Source organism: Myxine glutinosa, chromosome 5 (assembly GCF_964187855.1).
Source record: "Myxine glutinosa chromosome 5, kmMyxGlut1.1, whole genome shotgun sequence".
Taxonomy (NCBI): domain Eukaryota; kingdom Metazoa; phylum Chordata; class Myxini; order Myxiniformes; family Myxinidae; genus Myxine; species Myxine glutinosa.
The window spans coordinates 440,080-457,119 of record NC_136265.1 but is presented as its reverse complement, the minus strand read 5'-3'; the positions used below and the strand labels follow the sequence as shown (position 1 = coordinate 457,119).

Below are 17,040 nucleotides of genomic sequence, written 5' to 3'. Positions count from 1 at the left end.
TACATGATAGAAGAGAGACTGATTACTTGTGTTTGGGTTCACGACCGCGTGCGAGAAAGAGCAAGTTTTGAAGACATAATGACAAGATTTTTGCAGAGGTTCAATAAGCCAGCTCTGATGCGCGGCACGAAGTGGGCATGGGAGAAGAAGGCTTTTTCAACAGGGAGTGTCCTTGATTTGACTTTATTTGGAGCAAGGCTCTTCTGCAAGGATTTCCCACCATTAAATCAAGACGAAGCGTATTTTTTCCGGATGAGTGTGCTATTTACCTCAGCAATCGATCCAGGAATGTTTATTTTTGGTGCAAAGAAAATCCTCATTTTTATTCGGAAATTGAACAGCATCCTCCTCCATGTCATGATGTGGGCAGCACTTTCAGAAGACCACTTGATAGGGACATATTTTTTCGATACAAGTGTCAATCACACTGCTTATTTTAACATGTTTCAGACATGGTTTGTTCCACAACTGTTGAGAGGTCTCAAGGCAACAACTATCCTGCAACAAGATGGTGCACCAGCACATTATCCTCTCGCAGTTGGAGAATATCTCGACGACAAATTCAGTGGACGATGGATTGGACGTGGATTTGAGATAGTGTGGCCTCCTCGATGTCCGGACTTCACATGTGACAACTCGCTTTGGGGCATTGTACAACAACAACAGGCATTTTAAGGCCATTTTCCCTGGAAGAGCGGGGGTTAGCCTTGCGGTCCCCCATGACAATCCTCTCCCTTTTGCCCTATTTTCTGCATCTCCCCTTGTTAACCCCCTTGCCCGCATTTCTTCTTCGACCATCGTCATTGCCATAGCCAAGTCTTTCTCGGTCTTCCCCGTCCTCTACTTCCTTCTACATTCATTTCCATCACTCTTCTCAACCAGTCACTTTCATCCTTCCTCAACACATGACCAAACCATCTCAACCTGTTCCTCTTCACAGCATCCATCACAGGCTCTATTCCCATCATCTTTAGCAATTCATCATTTGTCTTCCTCTCTCTCAACGATACTCCGCACATCCATCGAACCATTCGCATTTCCACCCTTTCTAGCCTTCGTTGCTGCTCTACGTTCATTACCCATGTCTCGCTCCCATAAATCATAACACTTCTCACACATGCAGCATACACCTTTCCCTTCAGCTTCAACGACACTCCCCTCCTCATCAGCACGCCACTCGGTTCCCGAAACTTCTTCCATGCACATCTCACTCCAGCAACCGTTGCCGAGTCTGATCCACCTTCTCCATTCAGCATGTCTCCTAGGTAACAAAATGTTTTCACACCTTCCAGCTTCACACCATCTCCAAGATCCAACTCAACATTTCCTCCATCTGCAGCTCCCTCTGTTCACACTTTACACTTGAATGTAGCTGCGACACTCGTTAATGACCCTCTCAAACCACTACATTTTTGATGAACCCACTCAGCGCACATTGTACATTGAATGGAATTCACTCCAACACCCTTCCTGCACACAGCACACGTCCACTTCCCAGTTCTTTCCACCTCACCACATGCTTTACCACTTGCCACCACCTTCGTTTTTCCGATATTCACCTTCAGACCTTTTGTCTCCATACATTCCTTCCACTTGTTCATCTTCTCCTTCAGTCCATCCATACTTTCTGCAATCAACACCAGATCATCTGCATACAACAACTCCCATGGTAAACCCTCCTTTACGTTCTGAGCCAGCACCTCCATCACAGCTACAAATAGTAGTGGACTTAGTACCGACCCCTGATGCACTCCCACATTCACCTCAAACTCACCACTGTTCCCGTCCTTCATCCTTGCAGCTGTGCGCACTCTTTTGTACATTGCCATCACTACTCTGATCAACCATTCCTCCACTCCGAACTTCCTCAATGCCCATGTCAATACTTTGCGTGGAACCCTATCGAATGCTTTCTCCAGATCAACAAACCCAAGAAACAACTTCTTCCTCTTCTCCATGTACTTCTCCTGCAACTGCCTCACAATGAAAAGCGCGTCTGTCGTTCCTCTTCCTGGCATAAATCCAAACTGCATTTCGTCAATCTTCACTTTCTTCCTTATCCTCCTCTCCAACACCCTTTCCAATACCTTCATTCCATGCTCCAATAACTTTATCGCTCGGTCCGAGCCACACTCCAGAGGGTCACCTTTCCCCTTGTATAGAGGGACGAGGGTACTCAGTTCCCAAGCCACTGGAATGCGGCCTTCTTTCACCACCAGATTACAGATCTCTGTCATTCCCATCACACCCAAACTTCCTGCTGCCTTCAACATATCTCCCACAACTCCCGTCGGCCCTCCCGCTTTTCTACTCTTCATTGCTTTTATCGCCTCCGCAACTTCCTGCTCAGTTATCTTCTCTGCCGGTCCTAAAACTGGGTTACTCTCTATGTTGCCATCCCATTCATTCTCTGTATTCAACAGCATTTCCATATATCTTTTCCATCTTCCTTTAATTCCATTTGGGTCGACAACGATTTCTCCCACTTCATCCTTCAAGCAACTCACCCCCATCACATCACACCTCTCGATCGCTATCTGCTTTGCAATCCTGAATACTGCTCTCTGACCTTCTTCCGAATCCAAGCGTTCTCCGAACATTTTCCTACATGCCTCCTGCGCCTTTGCTACCTCTTTCTTTGCAGCCTTCTTGGCTGCCTTATAACTTTCATTCTCTGCTGTTTCTGCTCCCGTACCCTTCGCCTTCTGCCACTCCTTGAACTTCTTCCTCTTCTCTTCAATCCTCTTTCCAACTTCATCATCCCACCACCATGTTTCCGAGTGCCTCGGTGGTCCTTTTGTCCATCGACATACCTCACCAACGGTTCCCAACAGACTAGCTTTCATTGACATCCAACCACTTTCAAGCTCAACCACATCATCCTCTACCCTACTCAGCCTCTCTTTTAATGCCTCATGTACTGTCACCTCTTTCAATCTCCACACCTTCATTCTCGGTTGGTACTTCACCCGTCGAGCTCTCCTCGCACCTTTCACCCTAATGTCGCAGACAACCAAGTGGTGCTGTGAAACAGCCTCCTCCCCCGGGATCACCTTTGTGTCCCGAAGGTGCCCCCTATCTCGCCTACGCACCATCAGGTAGTCAACGGTTGTCGTCGACCCACCTGACGTGTATATAACAAGCTTATTATCCTCTTTCTTGAACTGAGTATTACAAATCAACAAATCAGCTCCATCAGCAAACTCCAAAATCCTTTCACCTTCTCCATTTCTCAAACCATATCCGTAACCCCCATGAACTCCCTCAAAACCGTCCATACTCCTTCCCACACGTCCATTTAGGTCTCCTCCTACCACAACAACTTCCTCATCTTTCACGTTTTCCATCAGCTTCTCTAATGCACACCAGAACTTGTCCTTCTCTTCATCGCTCCGACCAACCTGCGGAGCATATCCTGAGATGACGTTCACCAAGAGCTTTCCAATCATCATTTTCACCATCATCAACCTATCACTCACTCTAGTCACACTCACCACACTGTCTACAAACTCCTCAGAAAACAGGACACCGACACCATTCACGCCCTCCAGGCACCCTTGCCACATCAACTTGTATTTCTGTCCCTGCCTACCCTTCACCATTCTCACACCACTTCCCTTCCATCTCGTCTCTTGCACACAACATATATCCACTCTTCTTCTGACCAATACTTCCACCACTTCTCCTGATCTCCCTGTCATTGTCCCTACATTCCATGTCCCAAACCTCAGAAACCGATCTCCACTTCGGGCTGTACCCTGCCCATATGTAGTTGTAATTGTCATGGTTCTCTTTTTGAGGCAATGTTTTTATGGCCGGATGCCCTTCCTGACGCCAACCCTCTTAGTCGTCTCTTACGACACGCAGGGATACGGTGTACCTATTCTAATCCAGGGTATACACTGGGAGACGTTTAAAACATGGAAATTCTGGGTGGGGGGGGGGGGGGGGGGGAGGTCTGGGAGGTGGGGGGGGGGGGGGGGTTCGCATCACGGCTGTGGTTTAAACATATTTAAATAATATTTAAACAAAACCATGAAAAATAATCTGGGAAAAGTCTCTAAGTGAGGACGTGGATTTGAGAAAGAAGGAGCAGAGGTGGAAGAAAAACGAGATATAGGGGGCAGGGCACAAGTCGAGACGAGGAGGAGAGCGAACAAGCACGTGTCTGGGAGGAGAGAAAGAATTAATAAAGAATTTTTTTTGTTTGTTTATTTGTTTGTTTTGTTTTTAAAACGTTGGACAAAGGGTAAGATGTTTGTGAGAGGTAGGGGGGAGAAAAAAAAAAATCAAAGAAACAAGCAAATACTATGAATGAAAGAACTTATATTCACAAAATACTGACGGGGGAGGGGGGAGGGAGCCTGGAGAGACCAGGCTGCGCATGAGGTGCGAACAAAAAACGACTAATTACACACAAATTAGCAATAATTACAAAACCAAAACTAAATAGAAACACACAATAACACATTCACAATAAAAATAACCAGTGGAAATTTGACAAAGACACGAATGGGAAAACACTCAAACTTTGATGTCGTGGAGAGATCGAAGCAAGCCTCCTCGCTCGAGGGACCGGAAGCGGAGGTACCGATTTATGACGTAATTAATTTTCAAAAAGTTACAGATTCGGCTGAAACACTTGTGGTTTCGGTATGCTATTAGCCAATTGATTAAGAAATTTATTATTTTACCATTATTATTTATTTATTTTCTTTCTTATTTGGGCAATATCTCAGGCACTTTTTTGAGTTCGGAAGCGGATGTTTGGATACGACAATGACCAAGTGATTTGGCTGTAAAGAGTATTTTTGATTTATTGATCAATCAATTAATAGATTAATTATTCGATTAATGTCTTAATTTTCAAAAATTTACACATTCGGATGAAACACTTGTGATTTAGGTATACTATTAGCCAATTGATGAAGAAATTCATTATTTTACAAATAATGTTTAAATTTATTTTAATTGTGCAATTAATCAATCAATTATTGTACACCTCTCCCTCCAAATACCATCTCCATGTGCTGCATAGTGGCATCGCCGGGCGCTGAAGGTGCCCCGGCAATGTCGCATGCTGAAGGATGTTTCATTTATTTATTTGGCATGGGGGCGGTGCACTTTGAATGTATCTGTACTTGTTTTTGTTTTGTTTGCGCCAAGTTTTAAGTGCAACATGTTTAGAACCTTCCCCTGTTTTTATGCCTCCGCTGACCATTATGTATTCAGGTTGTCCATCCGTCCGTCCATGACAGGTTTTCGTTACCGCGATAACTTGAGGACGGCTAAAGGGATCTTAGTCAAACTTGGTGCAGGTATGTATAATGAGGTAAAGATGAACTGTTTCGATTTTGGCGTCACAAGGTAAAAGGCCAATACAAAGGTCAGAGAACATGTTAGGTAAAAAATACTGTTACCGCAATAACTTGTGAACCAGTGATGGGATTCTGACCAAATTTGGTACAGTTATGTAGAATGATGTAAAGATGAACTGAATCGATTTTGGGGTCAAGTGGTCAAAGGTCAAAGTCTACAATAGGTCTATAACTTGAGAACGGCTCAAGTGATCTTCTTCAAACTTGGTACAGGTTAGATTATTGTATAATGTGTAAAGATTAATTGATTAGATTTTGGGGTCATAGGTCAAAGGTCAGAGTCTGTAATAGTCTATAACTTGAGAACAGCTGAAGTGATCCAATTCAAACTTGGTGCAGGTATGTGTAATATTGTAAAGATTATGTGATTAGATTTTGGGGTCAAAGGTCAAATCTGTAATCGGTCTTTAACTTGAGAACGCCTGAAGTGATCCAATTCAAATTTGGTACGGGCATGTATAATGATGTACAGATCAAGTGATTCGATTTTGGGATCAAGATGTCAAAGGTCAAAGTCTGTAATAGGTCTATAACTCGAGAATGGCTGAAGTGATCTAATTCAAATTTGGTACGGGTTTGTATAATGATGTTGTAAAGATTAAATGATTAGAATTCGGGTTCAATAGGTCAAAGGTTAAAAGTCAGTCTGTAATACGTCTGTAACTTGAGAATGGCTAAAGGGATCTAATTCAAACTTGTTACAGATATGTATAATGATGTAAAGATTAACCGATGAGATTTTTGAGGTCCCGAGGTCAAAGGCCAAAGGTCAGAAGGTCATTTCAGGTAAACATATGAGAACTTGTGAACAGCTGAAGGGATTCAAATTAAAACTTGGTACAGGTATGTATGATGATGTAAACATGAACTGATTACATTTTGATGTCATTAGGTCAAAGGTCAGAGGTCATGTCAGGTAAAAATGTGCTAACGGGTGCAGCTGAATCGATTTAAATCAAACTTGATACAAGTATTATAATGATGTAATAACGTGGGCGGAGGCATATCAGTCAACGTCGTGACGTCGAAGAGTGCTGTTCTAGTTAGGTTTACTCTCCATGAAATGGAGAGTAACCTATTATTACTGCTAGAGTTTTTCTTATTAGGTTTACTCTCCATGAAATGGAGAGTAACCTATTATTACTGCTAGAGTTTTTCTTATTATTCTTCCGCCCTATTTTGCACCTCCGAAAACTTCATAATTAATGTTCTCAGCAACCGCTAGTCGGATTGACAGGAAATTTTCATCAAATGATCCTCTCGGCTCCTAGAATTTTTTCATGCTAATTATGACGTCATAGGTAACGTGGTGTGGGCGCCATCTTGTAAAACAAGTTCAACTTTTGCCCTCTGTATCTCCGCAACGGCTCAATGGAAAAATTTGAGGAATGGCTCATTCTAAAGAACTCTTCAATGGGAACAAAAGACATGTGTATCGAGTATTTTAAAAATGCTAACGCTAAGAGGTAAGAATTCGTCAAACAAAAAATTTTCTCCCCCGAAAATGGGATTTTTTTCCCAGATGCTTAGTTAAAAAAAACTCAGAATGCGACAATTTTCGAAGTCATACGTCACATGGTTCGGCCGCCATCTTGTTTTCCGTGAAAAAACACAAAAAACCCTTTTTCTCCGCAACGGCTGAACGGATCGAGCCCAAACTTGGCATGCATATTCGCATACCCATGACGAACAAAAAAGTCAATGAGCACGACGTCATCCGACACGTGGTTTCAGAGTTATTTCGTTTTAAAGCTCAAACTAGAAATGGAATCACCTCCATAATTTGTGGAGATATCGAGTGGAAACTTTACAGAACTGTTCCTCATGGGGGGATGTTTCAACGTTACTTGAGACGTTTTGATAAGTCACATGGTTTGGCCGCAATAAATAATGGAAGTAAAATTTTAAAAAGCTTGTAACTCTTGAACCACTGCATGTATCGACTTGAATTTTTAATGGAATGTAGCTCTCATCAAGCGGAACAAGTGTGCAAAATTTCAAGATGATTGGATATACGGTCTCGAAGCTATAAGTCTTTATTGCTGAAAGAAGAAGAAACACACCAATTGTCTTTCCAGAACGTGCTCACGATAACGCGATCTCCCGCGGTCATTTGAACCTCAAAAAAAATTATAATTGCAGATTTGTCAATAGATGAGGCATATTAACAAACGAATGAAACAGATTTGCTCAAATTCTGACTATTTTTAACTCAATCGTATTTCACTCAAAGTAATGAACGACTGAAGAAGAAGATGTCCATCCAAGACGTCATCTATCTATAATTCCAGTAATCTCTGTGTGTATGTATGTATGTATGTATGTATGTATGTATGTATGTATGTCTGTGACCGCTGTTTCTCGACAACCACGGGTCCGATATACTTTAAACTTGCCAGGTATATTGCTGGGGACCCGAGGATGTGCCTTTTCAAGGTTTGAAATTAATCGGACAAGTAGTTACCGAGCTATGTCCAAAAAACGATTCAACCAATCAGAGAGCAGCGAGCTATCACGTGTGCCGAACGTGGCGAACAGACTCTGCCTCGGACGGCACATTTGAGAGCGTATTCATTTATTTCACGTTGGCAAACTATGTTGGCGTTAAACTATGTTTTAAAACTAATTAAAACTAATTTGCGATTCATCGTAACTGCGATTTGCGACCTTCCGGACAGTGAAGACTTCACTTCCGGCAGCCAATCACAGAACGAGCCGAGCCGAGCGCGTGCGCCATTACGGTTCGTAATTCGATTTCTTCCGGAGAAAATAATAATTTCTCGATTTCTTATGCGCATTATTTCTCCCAATTCAGTCAGAGCGAAGGGCGGAAGCGAAGAGCGTTGTTTTTTTTGTTTACGGGCGTACGGGCGTACGGGCGGGGTAGAGCGTACGGGTAGCGTTTATTTTTTTTTTTGGCAAGGAACGGGCACCCACGTACGGGCATGCCCTAGTCACTATAACACGATCTCCCGCGATCATTTCAGCCTCAAAAAAAATTATAATTGCAGATTTGTCAATCGATGAAGCATATTAACAAACGAATGAAACAGATTTGCTCAAATTCTGACTATTTTTAACTCGATCGTATTTCACTCAAAGTAATGAATGACTGAAGAAGAAGATGTCCATCCAAGACGTCATCACTATAACGCGATCTCCCGCGGTCATTTCAACCTCAAATGAAATTCAAATTGCAGATTTGTCAATCGGGGAGGCATATTAACAAACGAATGAAACAGATTTGCTCAAATTCTGACTATTTTTAACTCGATCGTATTTCACTCAAAGTAATGAATGACTGAAGAAGAAGATGTCCATCCAAGACGTCATCACTATAACGCGATCTCCCGCGGTCATTTCAACCTCAAATGAAATTCAAATTGCAGATTTGTCAATCGATGAAGCATATTAACAGACGAATGAAACAGATTTGCTCAAATTCTGACTATTTTTAACTCGATCGTATTTCACTCAAAGTAATGAACGACTGAAGAAGAAGATGTCCATCCAGGACGTCATCACTATAACGCGATCTCCCGCGGTCATTTCAACCTCAAAAAAAATTATAATTGCAGATTTGTCAATAGATGAGGCATATTAACAAACGAATGAAACAGATTTGCTCAAATTCTGACTATTTTTAACTCGATCGTATTTCAATCAAAGTTATGAGCGACTGAAGAAGAAGATTCCCTTCCAGGATGTGATCATTATCACACGATCTCCCGCGGTCATTTCAACGGTCAACCTCAAATGAAATTCAAATTGCAGATTTATCAAAAGGGGAGGCATATTAACAAAGGAATGAAACAGATTTGCTCATATTCTGATTTTTTTTAAATCGATGGCATTTCATATAAAGTTTGAGGTATGAAAGAAGAAGAAGAATCGTTTAGCTTCTCAGATAAAATAAATAATTCTGTCTGCAATTTCAGGTTGATTTTCTTTTTAAAATGGCTTTTTCTGCAATCAGTGCATGGATTGACATGTGTGGATTGTGTGTGGGTGTGGGGGGGGGGGATGTGTGTGTGTGGGGGGGGGGGGGGTGGATATGCGTGTATGTGGGGGGGGGGGGTGTATGTGTGGAGGGGTGTGCGTGTGGGGGGGAGGGGGAATATGTGTGTGTGGATGTGTATGTGTGGGGGGGGGGGGGGGGTTGGGGTGTGCGTATGGGGGGGGGGGTGTGTGTGTGTGTCGAGGTGGGGGGTGTGTGTGTGTGTGTGTACGTGTGGAGGGGTGTGCATGTGGCGGGAAGGGTGTGGGGGTGTTTGTGTGTGTGCATGTGTGTTAGGGTTGGGGGGGTGGGGGGATGTGTGTTTGTGTTAGGGGTGGGGGGATGTGTGTGTGTGTGTGTGTGTGTGTGTGTGTGTGTGTGTGTGTGTGTGTGTGTGTTGGGGGTGGGGGGATGTTTGCGTGTGTTTGTGTGTGTGTTAGGGTGGGGGGGATGTGTGTGTGTGTGTGTGTGTGTGTGTGTGTGTGTGTGTGTGTGTGTGTGTGTGTGTGTGTGTGTGTAGGGGGGATGTGTGTGTGTGTGTGGGGGGAGGGATGTGTGTGTGTGTGTGGGGGGGGGGGGGGGAGGATGTGTGTGTGTGTGTGTGTGTCTGTGTGTGTGTAGGGGGGATGTGTGTGTGTGTGTGGGGGGAGGGATGTGTGTGTGTGTGGGGGGGGGGGGGGGGATGTGTGTGTGTGTGTGTGTGTGTGTGTGTGTGTGTGTGTGTGTCGGGGTTGTATCCAAGGGGGTTGTGTCAAAGCATGTCCAATGAAAGTGGGGTTGTATGAAAAGTGGGGTTGTATCAAAAGTGGGGTTGTATCAAAAGTGGGGTTGTATCAAAAGTGGGTGCGAGTAAACCGGGTCACTGCCAGCAGTTTTAAAGTGGCAGTTCTAGTTATTATTATTCCTCTGCCCTATTTTGCACCTCCGAAAACTTCATAATTAATGTTCTCAGCAACCGCTGGATTGATTGACAGGAAATTTTCATCAAATGATCGTCTCGGCTCCGATAATTTTTTAATGCTAATTATGACGTCATAGGTCATGTGGTATGGGCGCCATCTTGTAAAACAAATTCAGCTTTTCCCCTCTGTATCTCCGAAACGCCTCATGGAAAAATTTGAGGAATGGCTCATTCTAAAGAACTCTTCAACGGGAACAAAAGACATGCGTATCGAGTATATTAAAAATGCTAACGTTAAGAGGTTAGAATTCGTCAAACAAAAAATTTTCTTCCCGAAAATGGGATTTTTTTCCCAGATGCTTTGTTAAAAAAAACTCAGAATGCAAAAATTTTCGAAGTCATACGTCACATGGTTTCGGCCGTCATCTTGTTTTCCGTGAAAAAACACAAAAACCCCTTTTTCTCCGCAACGGCTGAACGGATCGAGCCCAAACTTGGCATGCATATTCGCATACCCATGACAAACAAAAAAGTCAGCGAGCACGATGTCATCCGACACATGGTTTCAGAGTTATGACGTTTTAAAGCTCAAACTAGAAATGGAATCACCTCCATAATTTGTGGAGATATCGAGTGGAATCTTTACACAAATGTTCCTCATGGGGGTATGTTTCAACGTTACTTGAGGCATTTTGATATGTCACATGGTTTGGCCGCAATAAATAATGGAAGTTCAATTTTAAAAAGCTTGTAACTCTTGAACCACTGCATGGATCGACTTGAATTTTTAATGCAATGTAGCTCTCATCAGGCGGAACAAGGGTGCAAAATTTCAAAATGATTGGATGTACGGTCTCGAAGCTATAAGTCTTTATTGTTGAAAGAAGAAGAAACGCACCATTTTGTCCTTCCAGGCCACGTCTCCCAGTGCTATTGCCATTTTAAGTTTTAATTTCCTTTAAAAAAACATTTTCTCAGAAATAATAGGGCCGATTGAGATCAAATTTTCATCATAGGAGGGACTCGGTCTGTAGAATATTTTAATGGTAATTATGACATCGCAGGTCACGTGGTTCGGCCGCCATATTGTTTTTCGTGAAAACACGAAAACCCCTTTTTCTCTGCAACGGCTGAACAGATCGAGGCCAAACTTTGCAAGCAGAATCGCATACCCATGACGAACAAAAAAGTCAGGGAGCACGACATCATCCGACACATGGTTTCAGAGTTATGACGTTTTTAAGCATGAACCTTTAAAACCTAGCTCCTCTCTCATTTTTGATCCAATCGAGGAGAAAATTCACAGATCTGTTCAGCATGTCAGTCTACTAAAATGTCATTTTAGAATTTGCGATAGGTGACGTGGTTTGGCAGATATCGTTAATTAAACGAAAAAACAAAAATTTTTAAATGGATATCTCTTGAATCGCTTTATTGATCGACGTGAAACTTCATACTGTAGTAGACGTCATGAAGAGTAACAAGTGTGCAAAATTTCAAGATGATTGGATGTACGGTCTGGAAACTAGAAGTTGTTATTGCCTGAAGAAGAAGAACCACTACACCTTTTTTTGACCAGGCCATGTGACATAACCAACTCACGAGCTAAGGGTAGCTCGAAATTAAATTGTCTTCGGATTTGGCAGTCGCTAGAGGGTGTTAACATTCGAATGCAACAAATCTGGGCAAATTCTGATGAATTTTTGTAAAACTACACGATATTGTCATTCACATTGGAAAATAACATTGTAAAACTCTCCGCCGCCTCGGCTTGTTTCTCACTCTGAAGTTCATCCTGTCTTCAATTTTAAGGAGAAAGAGAGGTATCTGCAAGCAATGGTGACCTTTATTTGGTGGAAATCCGATGAGAAATGACGAAGTTATTCAAAATCTAACATTTTAAATGGATCGCATTTCCAAAGTGATTCTTCCTCAGGTAAAATATCCACACGTGCAGGCAGATCTTACGGCGTCCATTTGGCTCAGATTTCAAATCGGATTTCGATTGTCGTATTGCCTCGGATGAGTTAACAAAATACCACAACAAATTTGGTGACAATCATGAAAAATTTGACCAAGTTCAATCGACAGGATACTTCGTTCTTACTCTGATGTACGGCACGGGCCACGGATGACGTCATGCCATGGCATGACGTTCTTCCACGGGTGGCAGATATCGTTATTTAAACGAAAATATTTTTTTAAATGGATGGGGTGGGGGGGATGTGTGTGTGTGTGTGTGTATGGATGTGCGTGTGTGTGGATGTCTGTGTGTGTGTGTGGGTTGGGGGGGGGGGGGGATATGTGTGTGTGTGTGGAGGGGTTGGGGTGTGCATGTGGAGGAGGGGGGTTGGATATGTGTGTGTGTGTGTGTGTGTGTATGTGTGGAGGGGTGTGTGGGGGGGATGTGTGTGTGTAGGGATGTGTGTGGGGGGATATGTGTGTGTGGGTGTGGGGGGGGTGGATATGTGTGTGTGTGGGGAGGGGTTGGGGTGTGCATGTGGAGGAGGGGGGGGATGGATATGTGTGTGTGTGTGTGTGTGCGTGCATGCGCGTGTGTGTGTGTGCGTGTGTGTGTTGGGGGTGGGGTGGGGAGATGTGTGCGTGTGTTTGTGTGTGTGGATGTGCGTGTGTGTGGATGTGGGTGTGGGGGGGCGGGTGGATATGTGTGTGTGTGGAGGGGTGTTTGTGTGGGGGGAGGGGTGTGGGGGTGTTTGTGTGTGTGTTTGTGTGTGTGTTAGGGGTGGCGTGATATGTTTGTGTGTGTGTGTGTGTGTTGGGGGTGGAGGGGATGTGTGCATGTTTGTGTGTGTGTGTTAGGGGTGGGGGGATATGTGTGTGTGTGTGTGTGTGTGTGTGTGTGTTGGGGGTGGGGGGTAGGGGGAGTGTGTGTGTGTGGGGGGGTGGGGGGGTGTGGGGGTGTGTGTCGGGGGATGTGTGTGGGGGGTGTGTCTTGGGGTTGGGGGGAGGGGATGTGCGCTTGTCTGTATATGTGTGTGGGGGGAGGGGTGTGTGGTGTGTGTGTGTGTGTATGTGTGTGTGTGTGTGTGTGTGTGTGTGTGTGTGTGTGTGTGTGTGTGTGTGTGTGTGTGTCAGGGTTGTATCCAAGGGGGTTGTGTCAAAGCATGTCCAATGAAAGTGGGGTTGTATCAAAAGTGTGGTTGTATCAAAAGTGGGGTTGTATAAAAAGTGGGTGCGAGTAAACCGGTCATCACTGCCAGCAGTTTTAAAGTGGCAGTTCTAGTTTATATTTTTTCTGTAAGGTAGAATACATTGAATATCAATAGGGGCGATATATTTGTGCAACTCGTACAATTTTACTGGCTGGTGTTGATTCTAATTTGTTTGCAATGTAATTCAGAGTTCATGTGTGGTGGAAAAACTCGAACCCCAATCAAGTTAGACCAATCAAAAAGATGGTTGAATCAGTTCATCAACATTTATTCCTACGTTTGCAAATGGGGAGCAACACACAGTACTCGAACCGTGGAACACTCCGAAATATAAATTGTCAAACAGCCTTTTATGCAGTTAAAATCAGAAAGAAGAAGTACATTCAGGCAGGCACAGCTCACCCAACCTTGACAGTGAAAACCACAAACTCACAGTCCTGAGAGTGCGATCTCCGCTCAGCAGACAAGACACTTCAACAAGGAATTTTAACTTCTGCTTTCTTTTCCATGCTTAGTTTAATTTGCGCAAGTTCAAAAGTACATCTTACACATTATCCATGGTGCATTGCAAATCACATGATCTTGTCAGCCTATATATGGTCATAAATCATCTTTTAATTAAGAAACATCAATTAACTCAATTGTTTCGTTTTTCTCCCACACATGTATCTTCTTTTTTTATGGGTTTATTTCTAGTGTTCTCTCCAAGTTGTGTGTACTTCTGAGTGAATAAAATGCTAAATATGTGGGACCTGGAAATTGCAGAGTTTTAAAGCCTTTCTTATGCTGAAATATAAACTCTGATATTGAATGTGTTTCTCCAGATCAGCAATTCTTAATGCTGGATATGACGTTTCTTTGTCTCATGCTTGCAAAAATGCAATTAAAACCAACGCTCCAGCTGCTGTGCTGTGGGACATCATGAGGTGCTGGGTGAGTTCGTTGTTTATCGGCTTCACAGTTGTCATGAGATGCTTATCTTTACCCACGCACGCGAAACAAAAAGCGGGGCTAAAGGTGGGTTTTCACGGGACACGCGAACGGTTCGCGAAGGATGCGAATGTCGAAAAAATGGCAAAGTCCAACATTCGTATTTTAGGCTCCAAAAGTTCGCCAAACATGCGCGGGGGTTCGGAAGCGTCGTCAATTGTTCGCATCCTGTTTCAAACATTTTTGAAATACCCGCCGAACAAAAAACGACTCCTGCGAACAATTGACGACACTTCCGAACCCCCGCGCATGTTTGGCGAACTTTTGGAGCCTAAAATACGAATGTTGGACTTTGCCATTTTTTCGACATTCGCATCCTTCGCGAACCGTTCGCGTGTCCCGTGAAAACCCACCTTAAGCAATAAGTTCACTTCTGTCCATCTGTCTATTCGCTCATCTACAAACGTCAGTATATTATCGAGAAACAACTTATTTCAATTGAATGTTATATTTTGAGCACGAATCGGATAATGAACCTGGAGTTTAACAGTATTTTAGTTCTGAATTTGTCCTGATCATATTTTACTCTTTGTCTACCTGTTCGTCAAACAAAATTTTAAATCATTCCAAACAGGACACATACTGTTTTTAAGGACGTTATAAAGCCAGGACACACACGGCAGGCACGAAGAACTAAAGTAACGTGTTAAATAAGGTGGTGCATAAGACTCTGCATCTACCGTGGTTATCTGGATTTTAGCTCACCTGGAACATAACTCAGGTGAGGTATTCGCATCATGCGGTGTCTGTCAGTTAGTGAGTCAGTCCAGCTGAACGTAAACACTCGGATATTCTTCTCGGAAACTACTCAAGATTTTGATGAAACTTGGCCACAACCTTCATCATCTGTCATCTCCCAAAGTTTGTTGACAACATTTTAAAAAATCAGGGCTTAAGGGCAAAATGGGGTCAAAGTGGGTCCAGGTTTGACCCCACAAAATATATATTTGCTTTCTTCTCTGAAACTACACACAATTTTGATGAAACTTAACCACAACCTTCATCACATGTCACCTGGTAGGAATCTTCTGCGCGTGGTGCTTTCACAAGTTTGTTCAAACCACCCGATGTAGATGTCACCTGGTAGGAATCATCTGCGCATGGTGCTTTCACAAGTTTGTTCAAACCATTGACTAATTTGCATATTTTGTGGTTCATCCACGCCTACCAGTGGTTCCCTGGTCTTATCGGATACTAGAAAATTTTCAGTTACTCCTCATCATTGAGAGATAGGATCAAAACTAGATGGACGAGTTGGTTCGGTGACAAGAACAAGCCGATTAGATGTTGGTTGAGGTCCGGAATCAAGATCCAGCCTATTGGTGGTACACAAAACGTAACCTGTTGAGCCTGGCTGAGGTATTCCCTCTACCGAATGCCCGTTCTAGTTGCTTCTGGATCGTTATTTGTGCTGATATATTTTTCTCCTTCTAGGAAAAACTGCATCCAGCGAAAGTGGAACGGCTGGTGGAATCCAGCCCGGCTTTTCATGTTTTGATGAAACAATCACAGTAAGGTTTTATTTCAATATTACTTGCGGCAATTGTTATGCAGAAAAAGATAGGGAAGGTGGATGGGTTGGGATTTGAATGTGGAATTTTGAAAGTCGACATTGATGTCTTCTTCTTTTTTTTTTTTGCAAAGAAATTCATACCGGATATTGCACATTAAAATTTGCTTACATGTAATTGATTGGTTTTTTGTCATTGAAATTCACACTTTATTTGCACATTAAATTTTGCTTCCTTGTCATTGTTTTTTTTTTGTCACCGAAATTCACACTTGACATTGCACATTAAAATTTGCTTCCTTGTCATTGTTTTTTTTTTTGTCACCGAAATTCACACTTGACATTGCACATTAAAATTTGCTTCCTTGTCATTGTTTTTTTTTGCCACCGAAATTCACACTTGACATTGCACATTAAAATTTGCTTCCTTGTCATTGTTTTTTTTTGCCACCGAAATTCACACTTGACATTGCACATTAAAATTTGCTTCCTTGTCATTGTTTTTTTTTGCCACCGAAATTCACACTTGACATTGCACATTAAAATTTGCTTCCTTGTCATTGTTTTTTTTTTGTCACCGAAATTCACACTTGACATTGCACATTAAAATTTGCTTCCTTGTCATTGTTTTTTTTTGCCACCGAAATTCACACTTGACATTGCACATTAAATTTTGCTTCCTTGTCATTGTTTTTTTTTTGTCACCGAAATTCACACTTGACATTGCACATTAAAATTTGCTTCCTTGTCATTGTTTTTTTTTTGTCACCGAAATTCACACTTGACATTGCACATTAAAATTTGCTTCCTTGTCATTGTTTTTTTTTGCCACCGAAATTCACACTTGACATTGCACATTAAAATTTGCTTCCTTGTTATTGTTTTTTTTTTGTCACCGAAATTCACACTTGACATTGCACATTAAATTTTGCTTCCTTGTCATTGTTTTTTTTTGTCACCGAAATTCACACTTGACATTGCACATTAAATTTTGCTTCCTTGTCATTGTTTTTTTTTGCCACCGAAATTCACACTTGACATTGCACATTAAAATTTGCTTACATGTAATTGAGTTTTTTGTCATTGAAATT

At 42.6% G+C, this 17,040-nt stretch overlaps 1 protein-coding gene across 8 annotated transcripts in view; it reads left to right on the top strand.

The window, feature by feature from the left end:
• The window catches only part of TRMT1 (tRNA methyltransferase 1), a 193,448-nt gene that overhangs the window by 127,112 nt on the left and 49,296 nt on the right, over positions 1 to 17,040 (top strand). For all 8 annotated transcript variants that reach the window (XM_078777475.1, XM_078777474.1, XM_068117983.2 and 5 more), the window contains 2 exons: positions 14,274 to 14,382; positions 15,874 to 15,950. In XM_078777475.1, coding sequence (XP_078633601.1) covers positions 14,274 to 14,382; positions 15,874 to 15,950 — 186 coding nt within the window. The remainder of the gene's footprint in view (positions 1 to 14,273; positions 14,383 to 15,873; positions 15,951 to 17,040) is intronic.